This window comes from Triplophysa dalaica, chromosome 18, assembly GCF_015846415.1.
Source record: "Triplophysa dalaica isolate WHDGS20190420 chromosome 18, ASM1584641v1, whole genome shotgun sequence".
In the NCBI taxonomy this organism is placed as follows: domain Eukaryota; kingdom Metazoa; phylum Chordata; class Actinopteri; order Cypriniformes; family Nemacheilidae; genus Triplophysa; species Triplophysa dalaica.
The window spans coordinates 460,266-480,614 of NC_079559.1; the positions used below are offsets into that span (position 1 = coordinate 460,266).

Sequence of the window (20,349 nt, forward strand, 5' to 3'; positions counted from 1 at the left end):
TAAGTCTAGTCCTAGACTAAAGTAAAAGTTAGAGCTGTCTAAACTGAAAACAACTTGCATTGACATATCCTTAAATACATCAGTGCCATTGTTTTGTCTCAAAATGCACACACGTTATGTTTTTTGCATGCCATGTTTATAAAACTACTTAAACATCCTTATTTTACTAAGGCCTAAATTCTGATGTAAAAGCATCCCTGTGTGGGAAAGCACCCCTGAGTTGTCTTGAATGAAAAGAACTTGCACTGACATGTCTTAAAATAGTGTCAAAATTGTTTTGTTTAGAGAGTATGTTTTTAAAAATAATGTAATTTTCCTAATTTAACTAAAACCATAGTTTAAGATAATCCTTGTCTGGGAAACTAAGGAATTACATTTTTCTTTTGAAAAATATAAAAAAATTCTCTGTAAAGAAAAGTATGTATTCAGAATTAAGATGGTTAAAAACATAATCTTTCATGTTCATAACTATGTACAAAAGAAACACGTTACATTTTTTTCTAAGCGTTTGTGGTTAAAGGTTTAGTGAGAATCACCCCAATAAAGTTCGTCTCAATCCATTTCATGTGTTTCACGTGCCAGTTTAATAACCACATCTGCTGCTTGTTTGAAATTCCATGCGTGAGGTACAACAGTCTTTGGTTGTAATTAACAGTAATACAATACAGTCATTGAATAAATTCAGTTAAGCAAAATATACACAATTACATTAAATTAATCTACAGTTTAAACACATAATTTAAATAGCTGCAAACACAGAATCAATCATATTGAATCAGATGTCAATGACTTTAGTTGAATCACTGAAGTCCAGCGTTTGAAGACCTGCTAGCTGAAGCAACCAGTTGATTGGCATGTGGTCGAAACGATTCATGTCAAAATGGACAAAATGAACCTTCGGACCTGTGACGGCAAAAACATTGAGTTAAAAACAAGGTGTTAATATAACAGGATTTTTCTGAAGAAGTGTTTTCACCTGGGCCTACAATAACGGCTCCTCCTTGCTGCTGTGGATCTCCTTGAAAGTCGAACAGGGGGCTGGTCATGGCACGCCACATGCTCTTCAGACTGCCCACTAACAAACTGGATTTCACGTGTGGACTTTTGGAAGCTATAAAGGCAGATTAATTTTACTTCATTAAAGCAACACTTTGTAGTTTTTCGACCTTAAAATAATGTCTCTAAAATGATTTCAGTGGTAGAACAGCTCTTAACTGGATGTATTCTACTGCCGCTGCTATCTGAGTAACAGTAATCAACCACATGGCGGAGCTGTGAACAAAAGTATTAAAGTGTTGCTTTATATAAAATATGTTTAAACTCAGTATTAGTCTGCTTATCATATAAACTATTCAAGTATGTTGGAAAATGTTTATCTTATAAACTAAATTTAAGATGTTTCTGCACCCTGTTTAAATAAATAAAGTATATTTGTTTATGAACACATGACTGAAATTACAATCCATTGTTCTTGTGCCAGAGAAACGAAATGAATGTTAATACATCAAAATAACATGAATGAGGTGCGGTAAAAACACAAACCACTGGTGCATCTTACAGTTCTCCATGTACGTCTCTCCTCTTCTCATGCCAAGTTTTTTGTAAACGTGTCTCTCTGGATCAACATATATCTCATGGGGATAGCCAGTCAGAGAGCAGAATCCCTAAATGACACGATGGTAAAATAATCTGTTGTTTACACTCTCCCAGTCAACAAACTCACAGCGGAAGACCAGAATATTGCTGAACATTAAAAACACTGTCATGCTCAGTAGTTCAGACATAATCTCTTATTGTCCTAATGTGACTTTCAACAGGCAAATATTGAAGTCTGTTATGTTGACCTATCCATTGTTCTGATGTGAATTATTGGAACTTACTTCAATGTGAGTATACAATGACTGGCCAATCACTACCAATCTCACATTGGATTCCTGAATTTGTGCAAAGAGAGAAATATGAATACAATATTATGTCATGGATACACAATAAATGTTGAACATTTAATAATAATCTATTTTCCTAACATTACCCCCTCTCACCTGCAGCATATCCCGAGGTATTTTACCCAAGTCTTCTACATATTCTTTGCATGTGAAGCACAAGAAATTCTGTAAAATATGTTAAAAGTAGTCAAAACAAGGCAGTTGAATAACTCAAATGATTTATATTTTATATATATTTTCTAACACATTTCAATGGTGTTTTAAACGTTAGTATTTTGTCATTAAAATCCCTGTGAACCGGAAGTGGCGAGCGTTTTTACTTTCGTATTCTGACAGCTCTTCGAGCGAAAAGGAATTTCACAGGAGAAAATTAGTGGGCGTGGCTTGATAACATGTGTAAAGACACTGGCAGCAGATTGACAATTGAAGAGGAGGAGATAACGGATGCTCCACCCAAGCCGTCTTATTTACGTCATTTGAGGCAGATAAGTGCACATTTCATGGCGGAAGTGCATTTTCTGATTTTAACTAAAATGAGGCTACGTGAATAAAAAAAAAGAAAATGACCCACATTGATAAGCTATTTACTATAACGCTGCAATATTTAATAAAAAAATAAGAATTGTCATTTTTAATTTTACTTGGACTTTAAAATACCTGGCCGTAAGAAAAATGTCTATATAATCAACAACGGATTCTAATAAGAAATTGTGCTAAATTAAATAAATGACAGTGTAATGTCGTTAAATCAATCCAAGAACATTTCAGGACAATACTGGTAATGTATTCAGATTGCTCTAGAGTCCTGAATGAGCATTACAACAACACACATATGATGAGATAGACCTCTCTTACCCTCACGAAAACGATTATTGATTTTTTGTGCCGAAACAAACTCTGGAAAGTTGTCTTAACGCCATGTCGATCATACACCAGACAGTCATTCACATCAGATAAGCAGAGATCATGTGAACACAGACTGCATTCCTGTAGTTCGGACCGAACGATCTGTCCGGTTATTATGGGTGGAGAGGTGGCCATTGCAATGGAAGTTCAGTTTCCAGGACAGGAGTTATTTTTAGGATGGAATGATGCTGAACGCCCTTTCCTGCTGGATCATGTACAGTATACACACCCGAATCCGCCCTGTTTTACTTTAAAAACTTCACACGTCACATCTTTTCCAATGTTAACTGACTTCATGGAATGAATGGCGTTTCTTTTTTAATGTTTCGGCCGAACCGACCCGCAATATATATTTTATTATATTTTGAGCAAAATAAAACGAGAATTAGGGAAAATGTTAGTGATAAACCAAAATGACGTTTACCACAAACGTGAAAAGCTTGAATGATTCATATGAATCGCGTTATCGTTGTTCGAACGAACCGATTCGCGAAATGATTTGGACTCCTCAGGCAAATGCAGGGAAACTTGATCGTTTGTTAAGAATTATTTGGACTGGTTGTTTTAAAGTGCGTCTCTTTTTTAAAACTTTGCAAAAAAGCCACTTGAAAAGATAAAAAAAGATGACAAAAGTGAGGATCCGTTCGGTTATCGTGAGTATTTTAAAGCTTGTTGCGATTCTTCACATTATCCCTTTAAGCCACATGTGATTGGTCATTTTCTCCATACAGACAGGTGACCGAGCCAATGAGCGTCGAGCCGTGGGCGGGATTTCCTCTGTTGTTTGAATTCCGGAAGTGTTTTGATGCATTGTAGCAGGTTGACGGGGCCGTGCGCGGTTACGGGGCTCGTGTTCTGCGGTGTTTCGCGGATTATGAGCGCGCGGGACGGAGTTGCGAGCTGGTGGGTTTTGTTTAAAGGTTATTAGATGAAGGTTATTTACCTCACGAGGGAGTTTAGCACTCAGGATCACTCACAGCCGTGTGCAGAGACACGAGTGTTTATACGATGCATGCTGTCAGATAGCGGCAGTATTACACACTCAAGACAAACATGAGTATTATTAACTGATGAAATGACTCATTCTGTATCTTTACAACCCTTACAATGACGTGTTCTGACAATACCGTGATACAGCCACGGTGTCATGATAATACTCACTCAGGTACTTTGACGTGTGGCACAGTGTTTAAGGACTAACGTGGTGTTTACGTGCTACTTCAATCACGCTCTTGTCGTTAATCGTGTCAGTTGCATCTTGTTTACTTGCTGTAATATATGACAGTCCCTATGTCATTTTTGACGTTTAGTGTAAATCGTCTTCCTAAGGTTAGCGAAGTTTTGTTTGTGTAATCGTTCAGTGACACTTGTGAGGGCTTAGATGTGTTGTTTACATTAACGTGTTGTGTGTATGGTCTTGTTTGTGAAGAATGTGCTTGTCAAATGTTTGTAGAAAGATCGTCACATTCTTTCTGAACGAAACTCGTTCTTTGATCTTTTTGTCATCATGATAACATTGACACGTGCAGTAATGACTGTGACAGACTTCTCTCTCAGATACTACAGTCACAGTTAGTGTTTACATCTTCAGTCAGATCTCTGCTCGAGACATCAGTGATGTGTCACTTTACTCTCCATGTTCAACTGGCTGTCACTCATCGCATGTATTTGACGTCATTTCAGATAACCACAAATATTGTGTATACTTAGAGAATATGAGTGATCTGCAGTATCTGCTGCATTACAGATCCACTGTTCTTGATCTTCACTCACATCATTTAGTTGTTTCCAGACGTGCTTCATCTGCACAAGACCCTCGTATTTTAGTGCTCGAGACTGTCTTCTTTGTTAATGTCACTCCATATTTAATAACATTGGATATATTTTCATCATATTATACATCAATTATCATTAATAGTTATACTGTTAAAGCCTTAAAACAGACATTTAATCGCCATAATCTCTATTGTTTTCTAGACAATTAATCGTCAGCCAAATTTCATAATCGTGACAGGGCTGCAGATAGAAACATTTGACAAAAATCACATTCACTTCATTCTGTTTTAATATCACAGGTCAGTGCAAAATGATCTGTTAGAATTACTCCAGCACTGCAAGGGATTGAAATGCTGTCTTCATTTATTCTCTCATGTGTTTGCAAATCTGTATGCGAGTCTTTCTTCAGCGTAACACAAAATAAGTTATTTTGAGAAATGTCTCCGTGTCAATGGGTTAAATAATCAATGCTTTTTAAAAATATTTTCTTTTGTGTTCTGAAGAAGAAAGAAACTTGACACAAGGGGAATAAATGATCAAAGAATTTTTAGATTCTGGCTGAATTATTCTGAATGTTATTATTCCGCCTTAATGTCAACAAGCTATTAAATTGTCTCATAGTTGTTTTTCTCGTGTTTGTGTCCCTTAACTTCCCCAGAGTCACCACGAGTCATCTATATGGGCCATTTTCTCTCCAAGAATGCTCACAGCCTGAAGAAAACACGGAAGCTGCGCAAGAAGAAGAGGAGGAGGAATTGCTTCCTTCAGGGCCCCTGCATGCTGTGCTTCATCGTCCACGGCAACAGCGGAAGCATCGAGGACGACTGGCCCTTCGAGAGCGGCTGCGCGGCGGCGGCATCCAAACTCGTGGAACACTACGCCGCGTTGAACTCGCCCGACGACTGCGCCAAGTTCCTCCGGTCTCCAGGAGAGCGGGCCCTCTGGGAGGCCCAGGGCAGAAGTCTACTGTCCGCCGTGCCGGTCAAGCTGATCACGCCCCCGGCGCTCTTCTGCGCCGTCGTCCCAGCCGCGGACTATTCAGAAATGGTGTGCAAGCGCAAGAGCGCCGAGCTGCAGCGGTGCGCGCCCCGCAAGCAGCCACGCTGTGCCTTCCAGGAGCCCATGGAGAACGGAGAAGAGAGAGGAGACGCCTCCGCATCGGATGACCAGTGCCTCCTGCCGTCTCTCTGTCCTCTGCCTTCATCTTCTTCCTCAGAGGAGAACGGGTGCGGCGCGGGGACGGATGCGGCCAGCTCCTCTTCCACCTGTGAGGCCTCGGAGGAGGAAAAATACCCTGAAAGTTCAGAGCAATCTCACATCAACCAGCTGCCCTCATCTATACTGCTCAAGGTCTGTCCATGTGCTGTGTGCTGATGATGTATTTTGTTGTATAAAACTCATCTGATGATGTGTAAATACTAGAAGCTTCACATTTTACAAACTGATGGACCTCCTTAAGTTACATTCAGTCAGAAACACTGAGCTGAACTCTCTAATGATGATGCTTTCATAAAGGGAGATAACTGTGTGCTGCCACAAAACTCACTTTCTTAAAGGGGTCATATGACATGTCTTGAACTAATATTATGGTTTGTTTTAGATGTAACTCAATGTAAACACGATTTAAGGTTAAAAAAATGCCTCTTACCATATTTGGAACATCAGATTCCTCTTCAATTGTACTGTCAGGTACACCACCTTACTTGCATGAACATTCAGGCGGTCTTAGTCAGATCAGACCACTAACTGATGTAGATTTGTGGGGGTGTGGTTACACCAGGTGTTTCATTCGCTTTTAGATAGAACGCATGTTTTGTTCCCACACTTTCATTTGTGCAATTTTACATGTTCTAATACATGCATTTGCAACTTATAACACACCAAAGACACAGAACCACACGTGTTCTCGCCCCCTTTAAATAAAATATATTTACACTTTCACATAAAATGTATCATTTGATAACACATCAGGTTAGGGCTGCAGGATTAATCGTTTCAATAGTGATAACGATTTATGCTTTCCACAATTAACTGATCATAATCGTTGTAATAATAATGTTTTAAAAGCAAGCATGAAAACTGCTGATAAGGTTAGAAAATCATCACCCTTTACAGGAAAAAAAAAAAATTCACTGTATTACTACTATTTTAATACTTTTTTGTAAAACCCACAGACAAGTGTGAATAGAAACGATTTATCAATGGCGGCGGATTATAACATATATTCATTGGCTGTAAAGTATAGGGATGTTACGATTCACTCCGCTCACTATGCGATGCAATTCACAAGTCTGATCTCTTGATGCGATTTACTCAAAATGTTTTTTACAAAATGAGTTGAAACAAATCAGAAATGAACAACTCCTTGCATTATTTCTTAAATGCTTCACTTTGTATAATAAAATTGTTTTATTTCAAATATCAAAACTAAATTGCAATTTTAATACAAATTAATAATAAAAGAATTCTCTTTAATATAAACAAACTAAAACTGTCTGTCCTCTTCCAGGATTTTTATTTATTTCAGAAATATCAGCATGTCGACGTTTATGTTTGCAGTGCACACCTGCTGTTTAAAACATGTATTGTGATTCAGTTCACACCTCAACACATTTGAATCGTCACACATTAAAATCGAGTTTTAACGGGCTCACGGTGAATTGTTACATCCCTAGTAAAGTATAGACCTAATAAACATGCTTAAGTGATATTAAAAACAAAAGTTATGAACAGACAAAAATAGTCGTGATTAATACTCTGAGCAAAATATGGTGTGGATCATTATACCCATAATCCTGCAGCCCTACATCAGGTTTATGAAGAGCAGTGTTGGGTGTCACTAGTTAGTAAGTAATGAGTTGCTGAAATTTAATTACATTTCCCTTAAGAAAGTAAAGTAAGGGATTACTCAAATTTTTCTATAATTTAATGACCGATACTTCTGATGCAAGTAAACTAAATACTGTGTGTAATATATGTGTGTGCAATAGTGGACTGACATCAAAATTCAAAGTCTAACTTTAAAATCTGTGCTTTAATGTACAATTCTCACATTTGCAGTGTGTCGGACGGTAAATAATAATAATTAATGTAGTTTAATATGATTTATTTGAATGAATTAAAATCCTTGAATCACTGAACTTATCAACCTTGATGTAGGATAAAGAAAATAATTAGTAGTAAGTAATTAAATACTTTTTAGGAGAAAGTAATTAGTACAGTAATCTAAAGACACTATTGAATATGTCATTAGTAACTAGTAATTAATTACCTTTTGAGGGTAAATTGTCCAACACTGACGAAGAGCTTGTGTGACAAACTCTGTACCTGTTACAGGTGTTTTCTCATCTGTCGGTGAAGGAGAGATGTTTAGCAGCGTCTCTGGTGTGCAAGTACTGGCGAGACCTCTGCCTAGACTTCCAGTTCTGGAAACAAATCGATCTCAGCGGCCTTCAGCAGGTTTGTGTTTTTTTATTTATACTTAAAGAAACAGTTCACCTTCAAAACAAAGTTCAGTCATCATTTACGTCATTTCAAAGCCGTCTGACTTTCTTTCTACTGCAGAACACAAAAGAAGATATTTTGAAACATGCAATGTCAACAACATTCTTCAAAATATCTTCTTTTGTGTTCTGTGGAAGAAAGAAAGTTGTACAGGTGTGGAAAGACAAGAGGGTGAGGAAATGATGACAGAACTTTTTGTTTTGAAGGTTTTTTTGTTTTGAAGGTTTGAACTGGTCCTTTAACAGTTTGGCAGTAAAAAAGATTTTCTTATGTGATGAACACTATGAATCTGTTCTCATACTGTTGTGTCTCTGATGGCAGGTTAAAGATGATCTTTTGGTGAAGATCGCATCTAGAAGACAGAACGTTACGGAGATCAACATTTCTGACTGCCGGAACGTTCAGGATCAGGGCGTTTTAACTCTGGCATCTAACTGTAGAGGTCTGGTTAAATACACGGCGTACCGCTGTAAACAGCTCAGTGATGTGTCGCTCTGCGCCGTCGCCGTCCACTGCCCACTTCTGCACAAAGTTCATGTTGGAAACCAGGACAAGCTCACAGATCAAGCTCTTAAACTGGTGAGTTTACAGACAGTGTAAAGAATGAAAGCTGTATCTGTGTTGTTTAAACTAGCTGATATATTCACATCTGTGCTTTATTAATATGGCGTAATAAGTTGTGACGACCAGCTGAACTGAACTCCTGCTCTTGTTTTGTTCAGTTGGGCGAGCATTGCAAAGACCTGCGGGACGTTCATTTCGGACAGTGTTATAACATCAGTGATGAGGGGCTGGTGGCGTTGGCTCAGGGCTGCTCCAAACTCCAGAGAATCTACATGCAGGAAAATAAACTGGTATGACACTCATATTTCCTCACGCACATGTAAAGGAGAACACACGCGTGTTGTTTTATAACGGAGGATCCGCGACAGGTGAATGTTTTGTTTGAGCAAGTCAGAGAAAAAAACACTCGGGGCTGAACAGTGCGACATGTATGTAAAATAATAAGAATAAGTGCATGAGACAGACCAATGTGTTGTGTTTAGTGTAGGACGATTAATCGCATTCAGAATAAAAGTCTGTGTTTAATATGCACAGTACACAGACATACATTATGTAAAGCCAAACTTTTATTCTGAATGGGTTTAATCGTGATGAATCGTTTGACAGCACTAGTTTAGTGGGTTTTTCATTGTGCTTGTTTGTGTGTGACATTAGTCAGCGTCCGTATAACTCGATGATATTTGCTATAGAAAATTGCAGTGCCCTTTAGTCATTTCATTTGTCAAAAGAATCCTGTCAAAATGATTTGGTGCATCCAGGTTACCGTGTGTTATTAGTTTTGAGCAGTCGTTATCTGGAAATAAATATCCTGCAAATGTCGCAACTGGCCAATCAGAATCAAGCATTCTACCGAGCTGTGTGATAATCTTTGTTCATGTTAATACAAATACCGTTATTTGTTGTTCATTCAGGTTAGTTCAATTAATTTTTAACAAATGTTTTGACGCTAAAGTCACCATGAAACGGAAGATACGATCGGCTTCTTTTACGTATCGTGACATGTATCTGAAATAAATAAAAAAATCAGGACGGGACTTTATTTTGCCCTTCCCTTTTCAATTGGTTTGTTGTAAGTTGGGCCTGGACGGGAGGGCTAAAAATGCCTGGCCATTGGTCGGTCTAGTTTTATGTGGTGAAGAGTTGATGTCGACAGGGGGAGAGGAGCTTAACTTTTTTGATTATAGATTACAAAAAATAAATAATGGTGTGCAAGATAAATCATTTATAATAAACACTGTGTAAAACACTCAGAATGTTGCTGTTTGATTGCATGGTGACATTTCTAAAATGACCATGAAGTAATATGAACAACTAGTGTGGAGGTTTTGTTCAGTGTTAGTTCCTGTAATGTTAACAAACACAACTTCATTTTAAAGGCCAGGCTTTGTGCACATGATGTTTATCTGTGTGTGAATGTGTGTTGCAGCCAGTTGATGGCAGTGTTGTGGTGTTATTGTTTCATGTCAGATCTTTAGAGATTCATTGTAATGAACACAATCTAAAGTGTCATTTACTCTGCATTAGCAGTTCAGAATTTTGGAGATTCCTCATCTATATTTATGCATAATGTAGCTCTCCCGGGACACTATTGTTTCATTTAACTTAGCTATAGCTGTATATTAAAAGCTATTGTATCTGTTGTGTTCTGAATGTTAATGTCATGCGTAGATTGCGGTTCTCATTAATTTTGCATTATTAATGTTAGCATGAAGTGTATTAAATGAGAAAACAAACTGTAGGGCAGAATTTAGTTTTGTGTATGCCCTTACAAAATAATTTACCATAGTTATATTGCTGATAGATATTGGGATGATGGAGTGCAGGGTTGAAATTTCCATGATTTAGTCGCATATTAATGATTAATTAATTGAACCTGTCTGACCTTCAAATATATTTGGGAGCGTTTTTGCAAGTGCATGTTTTGATGTGACCTGTCTTCAGTACTGTACAGAACACGCTAATGGGCTCTATGCACACGTGACTTCAGCGTTTCACAGGAAGAACTCATGGCAGTATTGGAGACTTAAAGCTGAGAGAAATGTGAAACTGAGTAAATAGTTCAATTTAGCAGATGCTGTGCATTGCGGCGATGGCCATTTTTTTATAATTTCGAATTCAATTTGTCAAGGATATCTTGCTTTATTGTTTATAATGTTGATCATAAATCAAGTAAACGGGCTTGATACCTCCCTGCCGACTATTAATTGATCCTAAAAAAGACGGGGCCATTGAAGTGCCTGTTGTCATTTTTATCACGTGACCGTCATCTGAGGAAGAACTTGTAATGATCACCACCGCATATAAATATTGATTTAAGAAGTGAAGAAGCGTTAAATTAAACAAGACAATTCTCACCCTAAGATGAAGCAGTTTGCATAGTTAAAGTGTGGTTAACTTTTCTCAGGGTGGTGAAGTGATTCGATGTTTATAACGTGTGAATGGGTGTGAGTTTGGGGCGGGGCTAACGGTTTGTCCAACCAATGGAAGACAGTGGAAGTGTCAAGGAGAACTTGTTTGATATGTGCAGTTGTGTTCAGTTGATGGGGCAGATGTCACACGCTTCACTCGAGTGAAATGAAAAACTAGGATAAGAGACAGTCTATAGCATACTTGAAATGATTTAAAGCAGTTTTTTATTACTCTGTGGATTTACTGAAGTGATTTTAGATGTTTCTTGACTCTGTGTCAGTTTGTCAGAGGATGAGACTGACTCATTCCCAACGCTGTCTGTTAGTGGAGACACAGATGATCATCCCAAATGAAACCCAAACTGTGTAACGGAGAGAAAGAGAGAGAGAGATATAAAGAGAGAGAGAGACCCTCTGTTGAGACGGAAGCCCGGCACCATTCCGTCTGCCCATGACATCTGATTCCTCTCTCTTGTGACGGCTCGAATGTTTTTTGTGACGGATCGCACAATTGTGCAACTCATTTGCAATAAAGCGCCGTGCTTGTGTCCCCCACCGCTCTCCTCTCCTAATGGAGTAAACTGATCCCATATCTGTCTCCTCCAATCAATGATGAATAGAACGGATGTGAAGATGCTCCTCCCACAACAGATCATTGAAGAGTTAAAGAGCTGCGAGATGTTTCTGTGTGCTCTCTGTCTGTGTAAGGCAAGCTTACCTATGTTAGTTTACAAAAAAGTCAAACTTTGAAAACGTTCCTGTTCAATGAAACAAATAAGATATTGACCTAAAAGCTTAACTCAAGGAACATTTAAAATGTTGAATCAAAAATCTAAGCAGTAAAAGTATAATAATAAACAAAAATAAAATGAATTAATCTTTTATTGCCATGTTTAAAATAAACCAATAAATTATAAAATGACAAATGCATATACCAGAGTTGCATAAACTTGAACTAATATGAACACAAAAACGAAAAATCTAAAAATAAAAGCTAATTAAAAAGATGAATACAACTAAAACCCAAACTATAAAAACTCTGGTGTCACGCACCTCTCGAAATATAAAAATATTTTGGAGAAGTTTAAGACAAAGCCGTGATGCCACAGGAGAAGAATATCTTGAACGTTCTCAAGAGATACATTTTCTTTTATTTACTTTTTTTTGTCCACTACAAAGAACGTTTTGTGAAAGAGATGTTATTTATTCTGTCTGGAAGCATCTTATTTTTTTGTATTTCGTATATCTGTTTGTGTGCATGAGCAGTAATGTTGCATTATTCTAATTATACTTAATATATTTATGTTCCTCTTTTTTTTAACAGATTAAAATAGTTAAAATAGCGTAAACATTTTAGAAAAGAAATCTACAAATTTGGGTTGTTTAGATTTTAATTATTTAGTTATTTTAATTGAACTAATTATGAAGTCAATCCAACTCAATTTTATTATGTTAAACCCAATTAATTGCTTAAATTATGTTTACTGATTTATTTATTTTGTGTTGAGACTACATAAATCATTTTTGTTGATGTATATACTTCGGCATTTGATCTGTAGTTCCAAGCATGCTTTGCATCTGACTGCATTAGGAGATTCATTTTCCAGATTAACTGTTATTTGAAGTGTTTTAGAGAAAAAAAAGACTTGTTCATGTTTTTGTTGATTTATCTTCGAGATTTAGGAGCTTTTTGGTCTTAATTTTAAGTTTGTTACCGTTGTTCAGAAGACTGTTGTCATGCCTAGGTTGAGGGAGGCACAACATTAATCCTGAATTGTGTTATTTCACTTATTGCGTAACTGTGCTAATGCCAGTAGTTCTCACTTGACCATCTATTATACGAAAGTAAGTGATCTGTAAAGTTTGAGTTGGACACATGTTTTCGTTCAACGTCATTTTGTTTTGTTTACTTGAAGTAGAATTTACTTTATTCTGGTTAGTAAGTTATACTTGAATTATCGCAAGAAATTTACTTCATTAAACCTTAAAAAAAGTCAATTCTACAAGATATTTTTGTTAAGTGATATGAGTTTGGCTTAAATTTGTGTTGTTCTTAAATGGAATCACGCACTGGTCTCTGTGTTTATACCTCATGCAGATGGGCCGCACCTTTAATGACCCGAGCGCCATTACAGCGAGATCCGGCCTCAGGGGTCGCGTGGATAAATCCAATTTTAAGCCGCATTGAGATTTACGGAGTTTCTCTTTATCCTCCCTCCACATTTTATGGGCAAGCAGCCTGAGAACTAAAAGCAATTAAGCAGCGCGTTTAGCCAATTACCCGACTCGTGATGGTCTCCAAATCAAATCTGGAGTTGTAAGGCCAGGTTCACTCCGCTAAAGAGCCCCGGCTCTTAAATTGGCCCACTCGTCTCCTTGTCAGGTCTGAACTGCTGAACTTCACTTTACGTCAGGCTGAATGAAACGCTGGGAGGTGAGACGGCATCTGCTCTGACGTTCACATGGAGAAATGTTCCTTTAATGCTTCTGGCTGGGAATGTTAGATGTGCTGGTCGTCTTGCATTAAGAAACTTTACTTAAGAGCAAAGCTTCTGCAAATGTCCAGGTCACTGTTGATCCAATCAGAAGAGTCACAGTCTGTCAGCTCCAAACATCAATATCAATATAAGGTGGGGCATATTGAGGGGCTCCTCCCCCTTTTAAAACAGCCAATAGGGTTAAGTTAACCTGAATTTTGATTAGAAGCTGAAATGGCGAATGATGTCATCAAAATGGTCGATTCATATTGTCAGAAGTTGTTCAGATGATGCAAGATGTGTATTTGAGTCAGTTTAGTGTGTTCTCTTGTCCGAACCAAAAAGTTTTTTTGTTTTGCATTCCAATTAATATCAATCAGACTGCAGTTGGTTTGTCTAAATTGAACCCATAATGGTCCGGTTTCACAGACAAAGTTTAAGACTAGTTTCACTAGTGTGACCTTAACTGAATGTAACTTTCCCAGAAGACGTGCCATTGTTTTGTCTCAAGATGCACACCAGTGATGTTTTCTTCTGAAGCTTTTTTATAAAAGAGACATAAATCTCTTAATTGAACTAAGGCATAGTCCTGGCTTAAACTAAGCTGTGTCTGTGAAACCTGGCCAATAACTAAAATATTTAATAAAATGTCAAATTACAAAACTAATAAAAATTAAAACTAGTCATTTTTTTAAACCATAATAACCCTGACGTATGCACAGTCTCCTCCTGTCAGGGATTTATAAAGTGAATAACGCACAGGTTCTGGTTCCTTTTATGTGAATTAAATCTACACAAAGCTTTATAAATGAGACCCCAGATATAGACGAACATGACACGTGTGTTTGAAGGATTATAAATGAACCGTTTGTCAATTATATGATAAAACTCTGTAAGTGCGCTTGACTTTTTTAAGTTGTAATATGACAGTATTCAGACATCTTGAGAGGAAGCGTGTGGAGTCAGGGATTTCAAACACTTTTCTTTTGATATAAAGCGGTAAGAGATGAAGTGTGAACGTCTTGCGATGATATTGAAATACAGGCAGATTTGAGTACAGAAGGCTCAGATGTGACGTCTGCTTTATGAGAACGACCTCTTTCATGTCACCAGCGTGTTCAAGACGGTGAATTTGTCTACATGTCACCTGTGTTACGTGTCTGACCTTAACTGTGACTAAACACCAAACCTTTTCTCACAACTCACATCAATGACTTCTCTCCTCACCTTTGGGCGTCGGGGTATTAGGCCTGTTGTGTTTTCTCTCTCTCTCTCTGTTATGGCGGCTGGAGCAGTCCTCTTTGAACGCCGCCGATCGATAGCGCTTTCAACTTCCTCTCGGCATCAAGACTCTTTTTGGAGTTTGATCACTTTTTAGGAGGGAAGTAATCAAACCCATTGATGAGGCGGCGGGCACCTTTCATGTATCGACAGCGAGAGAGCGATTGGCATTGACGGCCACAAGAAGAAGCCGTGAGGTTTTGTAATGTCATGTCCGCTTGTGTGATATGAGAGGCGGTGGAGCGTTCTTTAAGATCCTCGTGTGGGATTACACCTTGAAAATCTCTGTCGGACACGAGGAGTCTGTGAAAGGTTCATGTGTGCAGAGCAGATTCTGCTGAGCTCTTGGACTTTGGGACGTTCTTGTGTGAGAAGATCTTTGAGCGGAGTAAGATGAGTCAGTCCAGGGGTTTTATTTTCACTTGTTTTGATAATATTGTACATAATTCAGCACCAGTGTGTTGTTGTTGTTGATGATGGTTTGTCACCTGTTCATAATGACCACATATACATGTGCACAATAATCTGATGTAGACGATACTCTGATTAAGAACAGAGCATGTAAACAGAACTTTTTGATGATCTTAATCAGTCTAAACTCATAATGGTAGTAATAACTAAAAATTACAGATTTTTATTTTAAACAAAAATCAAAATCAATATTTTAAACAAAAATCATTAGGATATTTAGTAAAGATCATATTCCATGAAGTTATTTTATAAATTTCCTACCTTAAATGTATACAAAAACATTGTGAGTGGATGTTCTGCTACAGTGCCTGTAATAAAGAACTTCAAAGCTGATTTTCTCAATATCTGACTTCGTAAACATTTGTTGTTCTGCCAGATATTGTCTTATCATATCAAACTATATATCAATAGAAAGTTTATTTCCTCAGCTTTCAGATGATGTAAAATCTACATTTCGAAAAATTGAGCCTTAAGACTGGTTTTGTCGTCCAGGGTCACATATTAGTTTACTCAGAATAAGGCAAATCATTGATTACTGACGTTAAATGTAAATGTGTCAGCGAGTCACAATGGTTTCAGACTCTCTGCCTCACTAAACTTTTATTTTGAGTGTGATTCATTTACTAAACGAGAGAAAACGCCTTTTTAAAAACATTTCAATATGATATTATTCAGTCTGATATTGTGTCGGGGTTTGTGGAGAGTTTTCACTTCAAAATTTATGTTGTGGTATTCTAAAAAATTAAGAGTTTTAAAAACTCTATTTTATATTTATTAAATAATTGTGGTATCACAATTTTAATGTGTTTTATTGTGTTAGTCATCTGCATTTTTTTAGTTATGGCTTAAATAAAAACACATTGTTTGTGTTGTAAAGGTCTGTTGTCAAAACTGCAGATTCAACAATGACACTATTGTAAGTGTGATATTTCTACTGTGAAATACCTGTAATTCAATATCATAATTGTTAAGACATCTTACCTTTATGACTCCACAGTGACAGTTAACTTGTGAGGGTGTTGTGATGATGTTGTGTCTGTAGGAGGCGCTCTAAGAACGTCTATAGATCTCCATCAGTGTGTGTTTTCATATTGAACCGAGGTTTAAGGTTGAATTAATGCTGATAAAGGTTTTGCACATTCAAACATGTGTATGTATGGAATCTTCATTCTGATGTTGTGCGTTCACTCCCTGCTTTTGCTGCAAGGTTTCGCTTTTCATTTTCTAGAATTGGTCATATAGGTCTCGGCGTGTGTGGTAGGGAGATTTAATTCATTCCTCTTCTGTAATTGAAGGAGGTAAAGGGAAGCGAGAGAGAGAGAGAGAGAACACGCTTTCTGAAATCATGCCGGAGGTCGTGTGTGGAAAAGACCCGGAGCTTCATGAAAATTCTCATGCCAAATGTTTTTGATTCTTTTGGCTGCGGTTTACTCGGATGAACTGAACGATGTGTGTCATTGTTGAAGAGGATTTTTCCCAGCTGTTAAACACATAATGGTGAAAGATAAACAGCTGGATAATATTACGTCTGTACTCAATGTAGATTTTTGCTTGTGTGGTGATGAATCCTGTTCATTGTGCTATGAAAACAAAAAGAGCATTTGTTGAAACTAAAGGGAATATAACATTATAGTAACGTGATCATGAAAACGACATTTTTACCATTTAGACACAAAACACTTGATTTACAGCAGACCAAAAGATCGTAAGGAATAATGAGCTGCTTTAATAATTGTTGTCTTAATAGAAATTCAAAACAGAAACCATTTTTTATTGCAGATATCGTTTCCATTCCAGATCCTCTTTCCAGATGGACTGCACAAAATGACTTTTTTACTTAGTCTTTTTTTTCTTGTTTTCCTGTAAAAATGTCTACAGATTCTTGAATCAAGAACCAAGAACAAAATGACCTTAGAAAATAAGTCTTATGAAATTGAAGTAAATTTGTGCTTAAAACCAGCAAAAAAAATTCCCAATGGGAGAATTTTTTTTATCTTGAATTAAAGTTTACCTTTTTCTTAGTCACTCAATTCAAGTTTATTTTCTTTCCTCATTGGCAGATTTTTGTGTTTTAAGCACAAAAAGTCATTTTTTGCAGTGTGTTTCTGGCAAAGGATAGGTTGTGTCATGTAGGTGTTTTATTTGATCTCGGCATGTTGTTATTTTCTTTGATGAAATGATAAGTTACAGTATGAGAGTCAGTGAAACCCCTCGACCCCAGCGACCCGTGGAGCTTATTACCGCCGCTCGATAGCAGGAATAATGAATGTGTTTAATAAGAGCGACGGGTCGATGTGTTTAATGAAGGTGTGACAGACACACAAGCCGCCCGCGCTGCATTAACCAGACTGTGATGTCACCGAGGTCACGTGACCTCCTGCAGGTGAACACTTGATCTTCTGAGGATGTGTGTGATGTTTGTGTCAGGATTTTGACATATTAAGGACAGTCATAGAGAACCCGTCCTTGTATTCCCTCCTCACGTCTCACAGAGAGGCCGATATGAGATACTACACTGATGTCTAATCGATTAATGGAGCACTTAGAAGAGAGAATTAACAGAGGACACATCAGAAATCCAGAGAGAAGCAGTATTTATAAACTCACCTCAGACAGCCCATGAACCAGACGCAATAAAAGACCTACACCCCCCGGATGTTTGTTTTTAAGTGTAGTATTTTGAGCTGAAGGGGTTGTTTCTAGGGATGGGTGCGGAGAACCGGTACTTTTTTGCACAGATACATAATTGGGTCGATAACAGAGTATCGTTAGGCTTCATGACAAACCATACTGTTATCAATACTTGTGTTGTTTTATCTCTGTGTATTCGGGTGTTAAATGGTGAACTAGAGGCTGCTGTGTCATTTTCCATCCCTAAATCTCGTCTGAATGGCTGAAGTTTGATCGTCTTATGTGTGATATCTACGGCTATATGATGTCTGCCATGTATTTATAAACTGACTGTTTTGCATGTTAATGAGTGAAAGAGTGGCGTGGTTGAGCTTGTTGAGCGTTCAGAATCAGTGTTTCACAATGAGAAAGCTTCCGTCAAACACCCCTTTGCAGCAACCCGTCAAAATAAAAGTCCTTTATTTGAGAACAAGTTCTAACATTGTTTTTAATAATTCGGCCGCCGACTATTTTAACTTACTTTAGTAAATTGAAGTAAATGTGCTAGTAAAATTATAAAAAATAGTACATATAATGAAAAAAATATTACTTGCTTAGAAAATAGTACTTCAGTTTATGTAGACCTAAAACCAGAAAGTAAAAAGAAATACAGCCTAACAGCCGTAAGTGGAAAGCTAAGGAACACACACGTTTTGTTATGAGTCATTTTCTGTTTGCTCAGAAACATTTGTAAACTGCAGTTCTAAAGCTCAGCTGTAATAAAGAACCTTCACCTTTTCAAATCATGTGTTTTTGCATCAAATTATAGAGCTTAGTTTCTATAACAGTATTGATAAGTTCCAGTATTGATATTAATAAAATCTTAATACCCATCCCTAGTCGTTTCTGTTTTTACTGCAGATCTTTAATGTGCAAGTCATTCACCGCCTTCAACATGTCATGTGAAGATGATTTGTCTGGATGTGTCACACTGGTTCTGTTTGTAAGATCGGATAGATTTTAATTCTGCATGTTTTGAAAGCATTTTCATCCTTGAATGGGGATTTGATTTGTGTTGTGTTTGGTGAATCTGAAAGACTTTTTCATTAAAATCTCTTCATGACTCTTTGATAGATGGATGAGTTTAGTTCTTTATCAAAATGTTTTTTTACTGGAGCTTTTATCTCTGTTTTTATTCTTCTATTTGTAATTTTGTTGTGTATCATGTGGTGATATCATGTGGCCCTTAACTTCCGGTACACATTCACAAACAATAGAGCGCCTGTAGATGATTTCTGATGACAAGCAAAAGAAACCGAGAAGAAGTGTCGGATGGCTAAACTTGTCTCTTCAATATTTTGAATTTAGACTGCGATACCAAGCTCCACCGCTAGATGTCATCGGTCATACGCTTTCTTTAAATGAGACCCCAGGACACATTCAACTAATTGTTTATTTGATCAAATGAACATACAACAAATTCGACATATTGTTTAATAAATACAAATATTATACAGTAAAATAATAATATAAATGAATAATAACATGAATAAAATAAAATGTAAATAGTTATTTTTAAATATTATTAGTCACTAGCCAAAAGTGAACTTGGGGTCAAATGCGGTGAAATGAGTGAATGTGTTGTTCATCAGAGTTTGATGTGTTTCCTCCTGTGGTGGACGGTGAGATGTCCGTGACGGCCTGTGGTTTTGAAAGGATGCTCATAACGTCTGTTGTGTTGTGCAGCAGCTGCGAGCCTCAGTTTGAGCGCTGGTGAGGGTCTTCTGTGAAGTCTTTAGATTAGTGTGAGAAATGACTTCAGACTCATCACGCCTCTTGTTTCACTGCTGATGGGTTTCCTTTAGCATCTGTTCTGCGAGTCTGTAAGTGATGTGACACAATCAGGCTTTGAGCAGGACATCTTCACGTTCAAACACGACACTATTCAACACTACACAATCTTCTCTAAAACTTCTTACATCGTGAGGTGAGGTGTTGAACAGGAATGGACAATAATCATGGACATTTTCACCGCTCAGAAATCATGCAGCACTGTACAGTTGTGTGGGCTTGAGCTGTAAAACCAAAGGAAGGTAAGAGGGTTGTTGAGGAGCTCTTAGTGGGTGTAAACACAGATAAGAGTGAGTGTTTACAGTTCTCTGGAAATAGATAGACTTTGAATGAGGGTCACTCTCTCTCTCTCTCTCTCTCTCTCTCTCTCTCTCTCGCTCTCCCTTTGGGCTGTTTGAGGACCGTTAAACTCATTACATCTCAACTGATAAAGCCATGAACTCATCATCCTCCACAGACTGAAGTTGTAAAAAAAATACTGTCATATACACCAGTGTTTACCCTAGTAAAGTGTAATGTACTATTACTACTCTTGGTCAATTATGGCCCTATGAA

General features: G+C 37.4%; 2 protein-coding genes across 2 annotated transcripts in view; one reads left to right on the forward strand and one right to left on the reverse strand.

Annotated features, from left to right (window-relative positions):
• Nucleotides 1-574: 574 nt before the first annotated feature.
• prxl2c (peroxiredoxin like 2C) lies at nt 575-3,469 on the reverse strand. The gene is made up of 6 exons (XM_056729527.1): nt 2,802-3,469; nt 2,043-2,111; nt 1,881-1,934; nt 1,559-1,664; nt 977-1,111; nt 575-903 (listed from the first exon to the last, which is right to left on the reverse strand). The coding sequence occupies exons 1-6, from the start codon at nt 2,985-2,987 to the stop codon at nt 776-778; spliced, it is 678 nt and encodes a 225-aa protein (XP_056585505.1). The 5' UTR covers nt 2,988-3,469; the 3' UTR covers nt 575-775.
• Nucleotides 3,470-3,636: 167 nt separating this feature from the next.
• The window catches only part of fbxl17 (F-box and leucine-rich repeat protein 17), a 114,036-nt gene continuing 97,323 nt past the window's right edge, over nt 3,637-20,349 (forward strand). Inside the window, exons 1-5 of the mRNA XM_056729553.1 lie at nt 3,637-3,755; nt 5,287-5,978; nt 7,965-8,087; nt 8,454-8,711; nt 8,855-8,986. Of these exons, the coding sequence (XP_056585531.1) occupies nt 5,307-5,978; nt 7,965-8,087; nt 8,454-8,711; nt 8,855-8,986 (1,185 nt within the window). The 5' untranslated portion in view covers nt 3,637-3,755; nt 5,287-5,306. The remainder of the gene's footprint in view (nt 3,756-5,286; nt 5,979-7,964; nt 8,088-8,453; nt 8,712-8,854; nt 8,987-20,349) is intronic.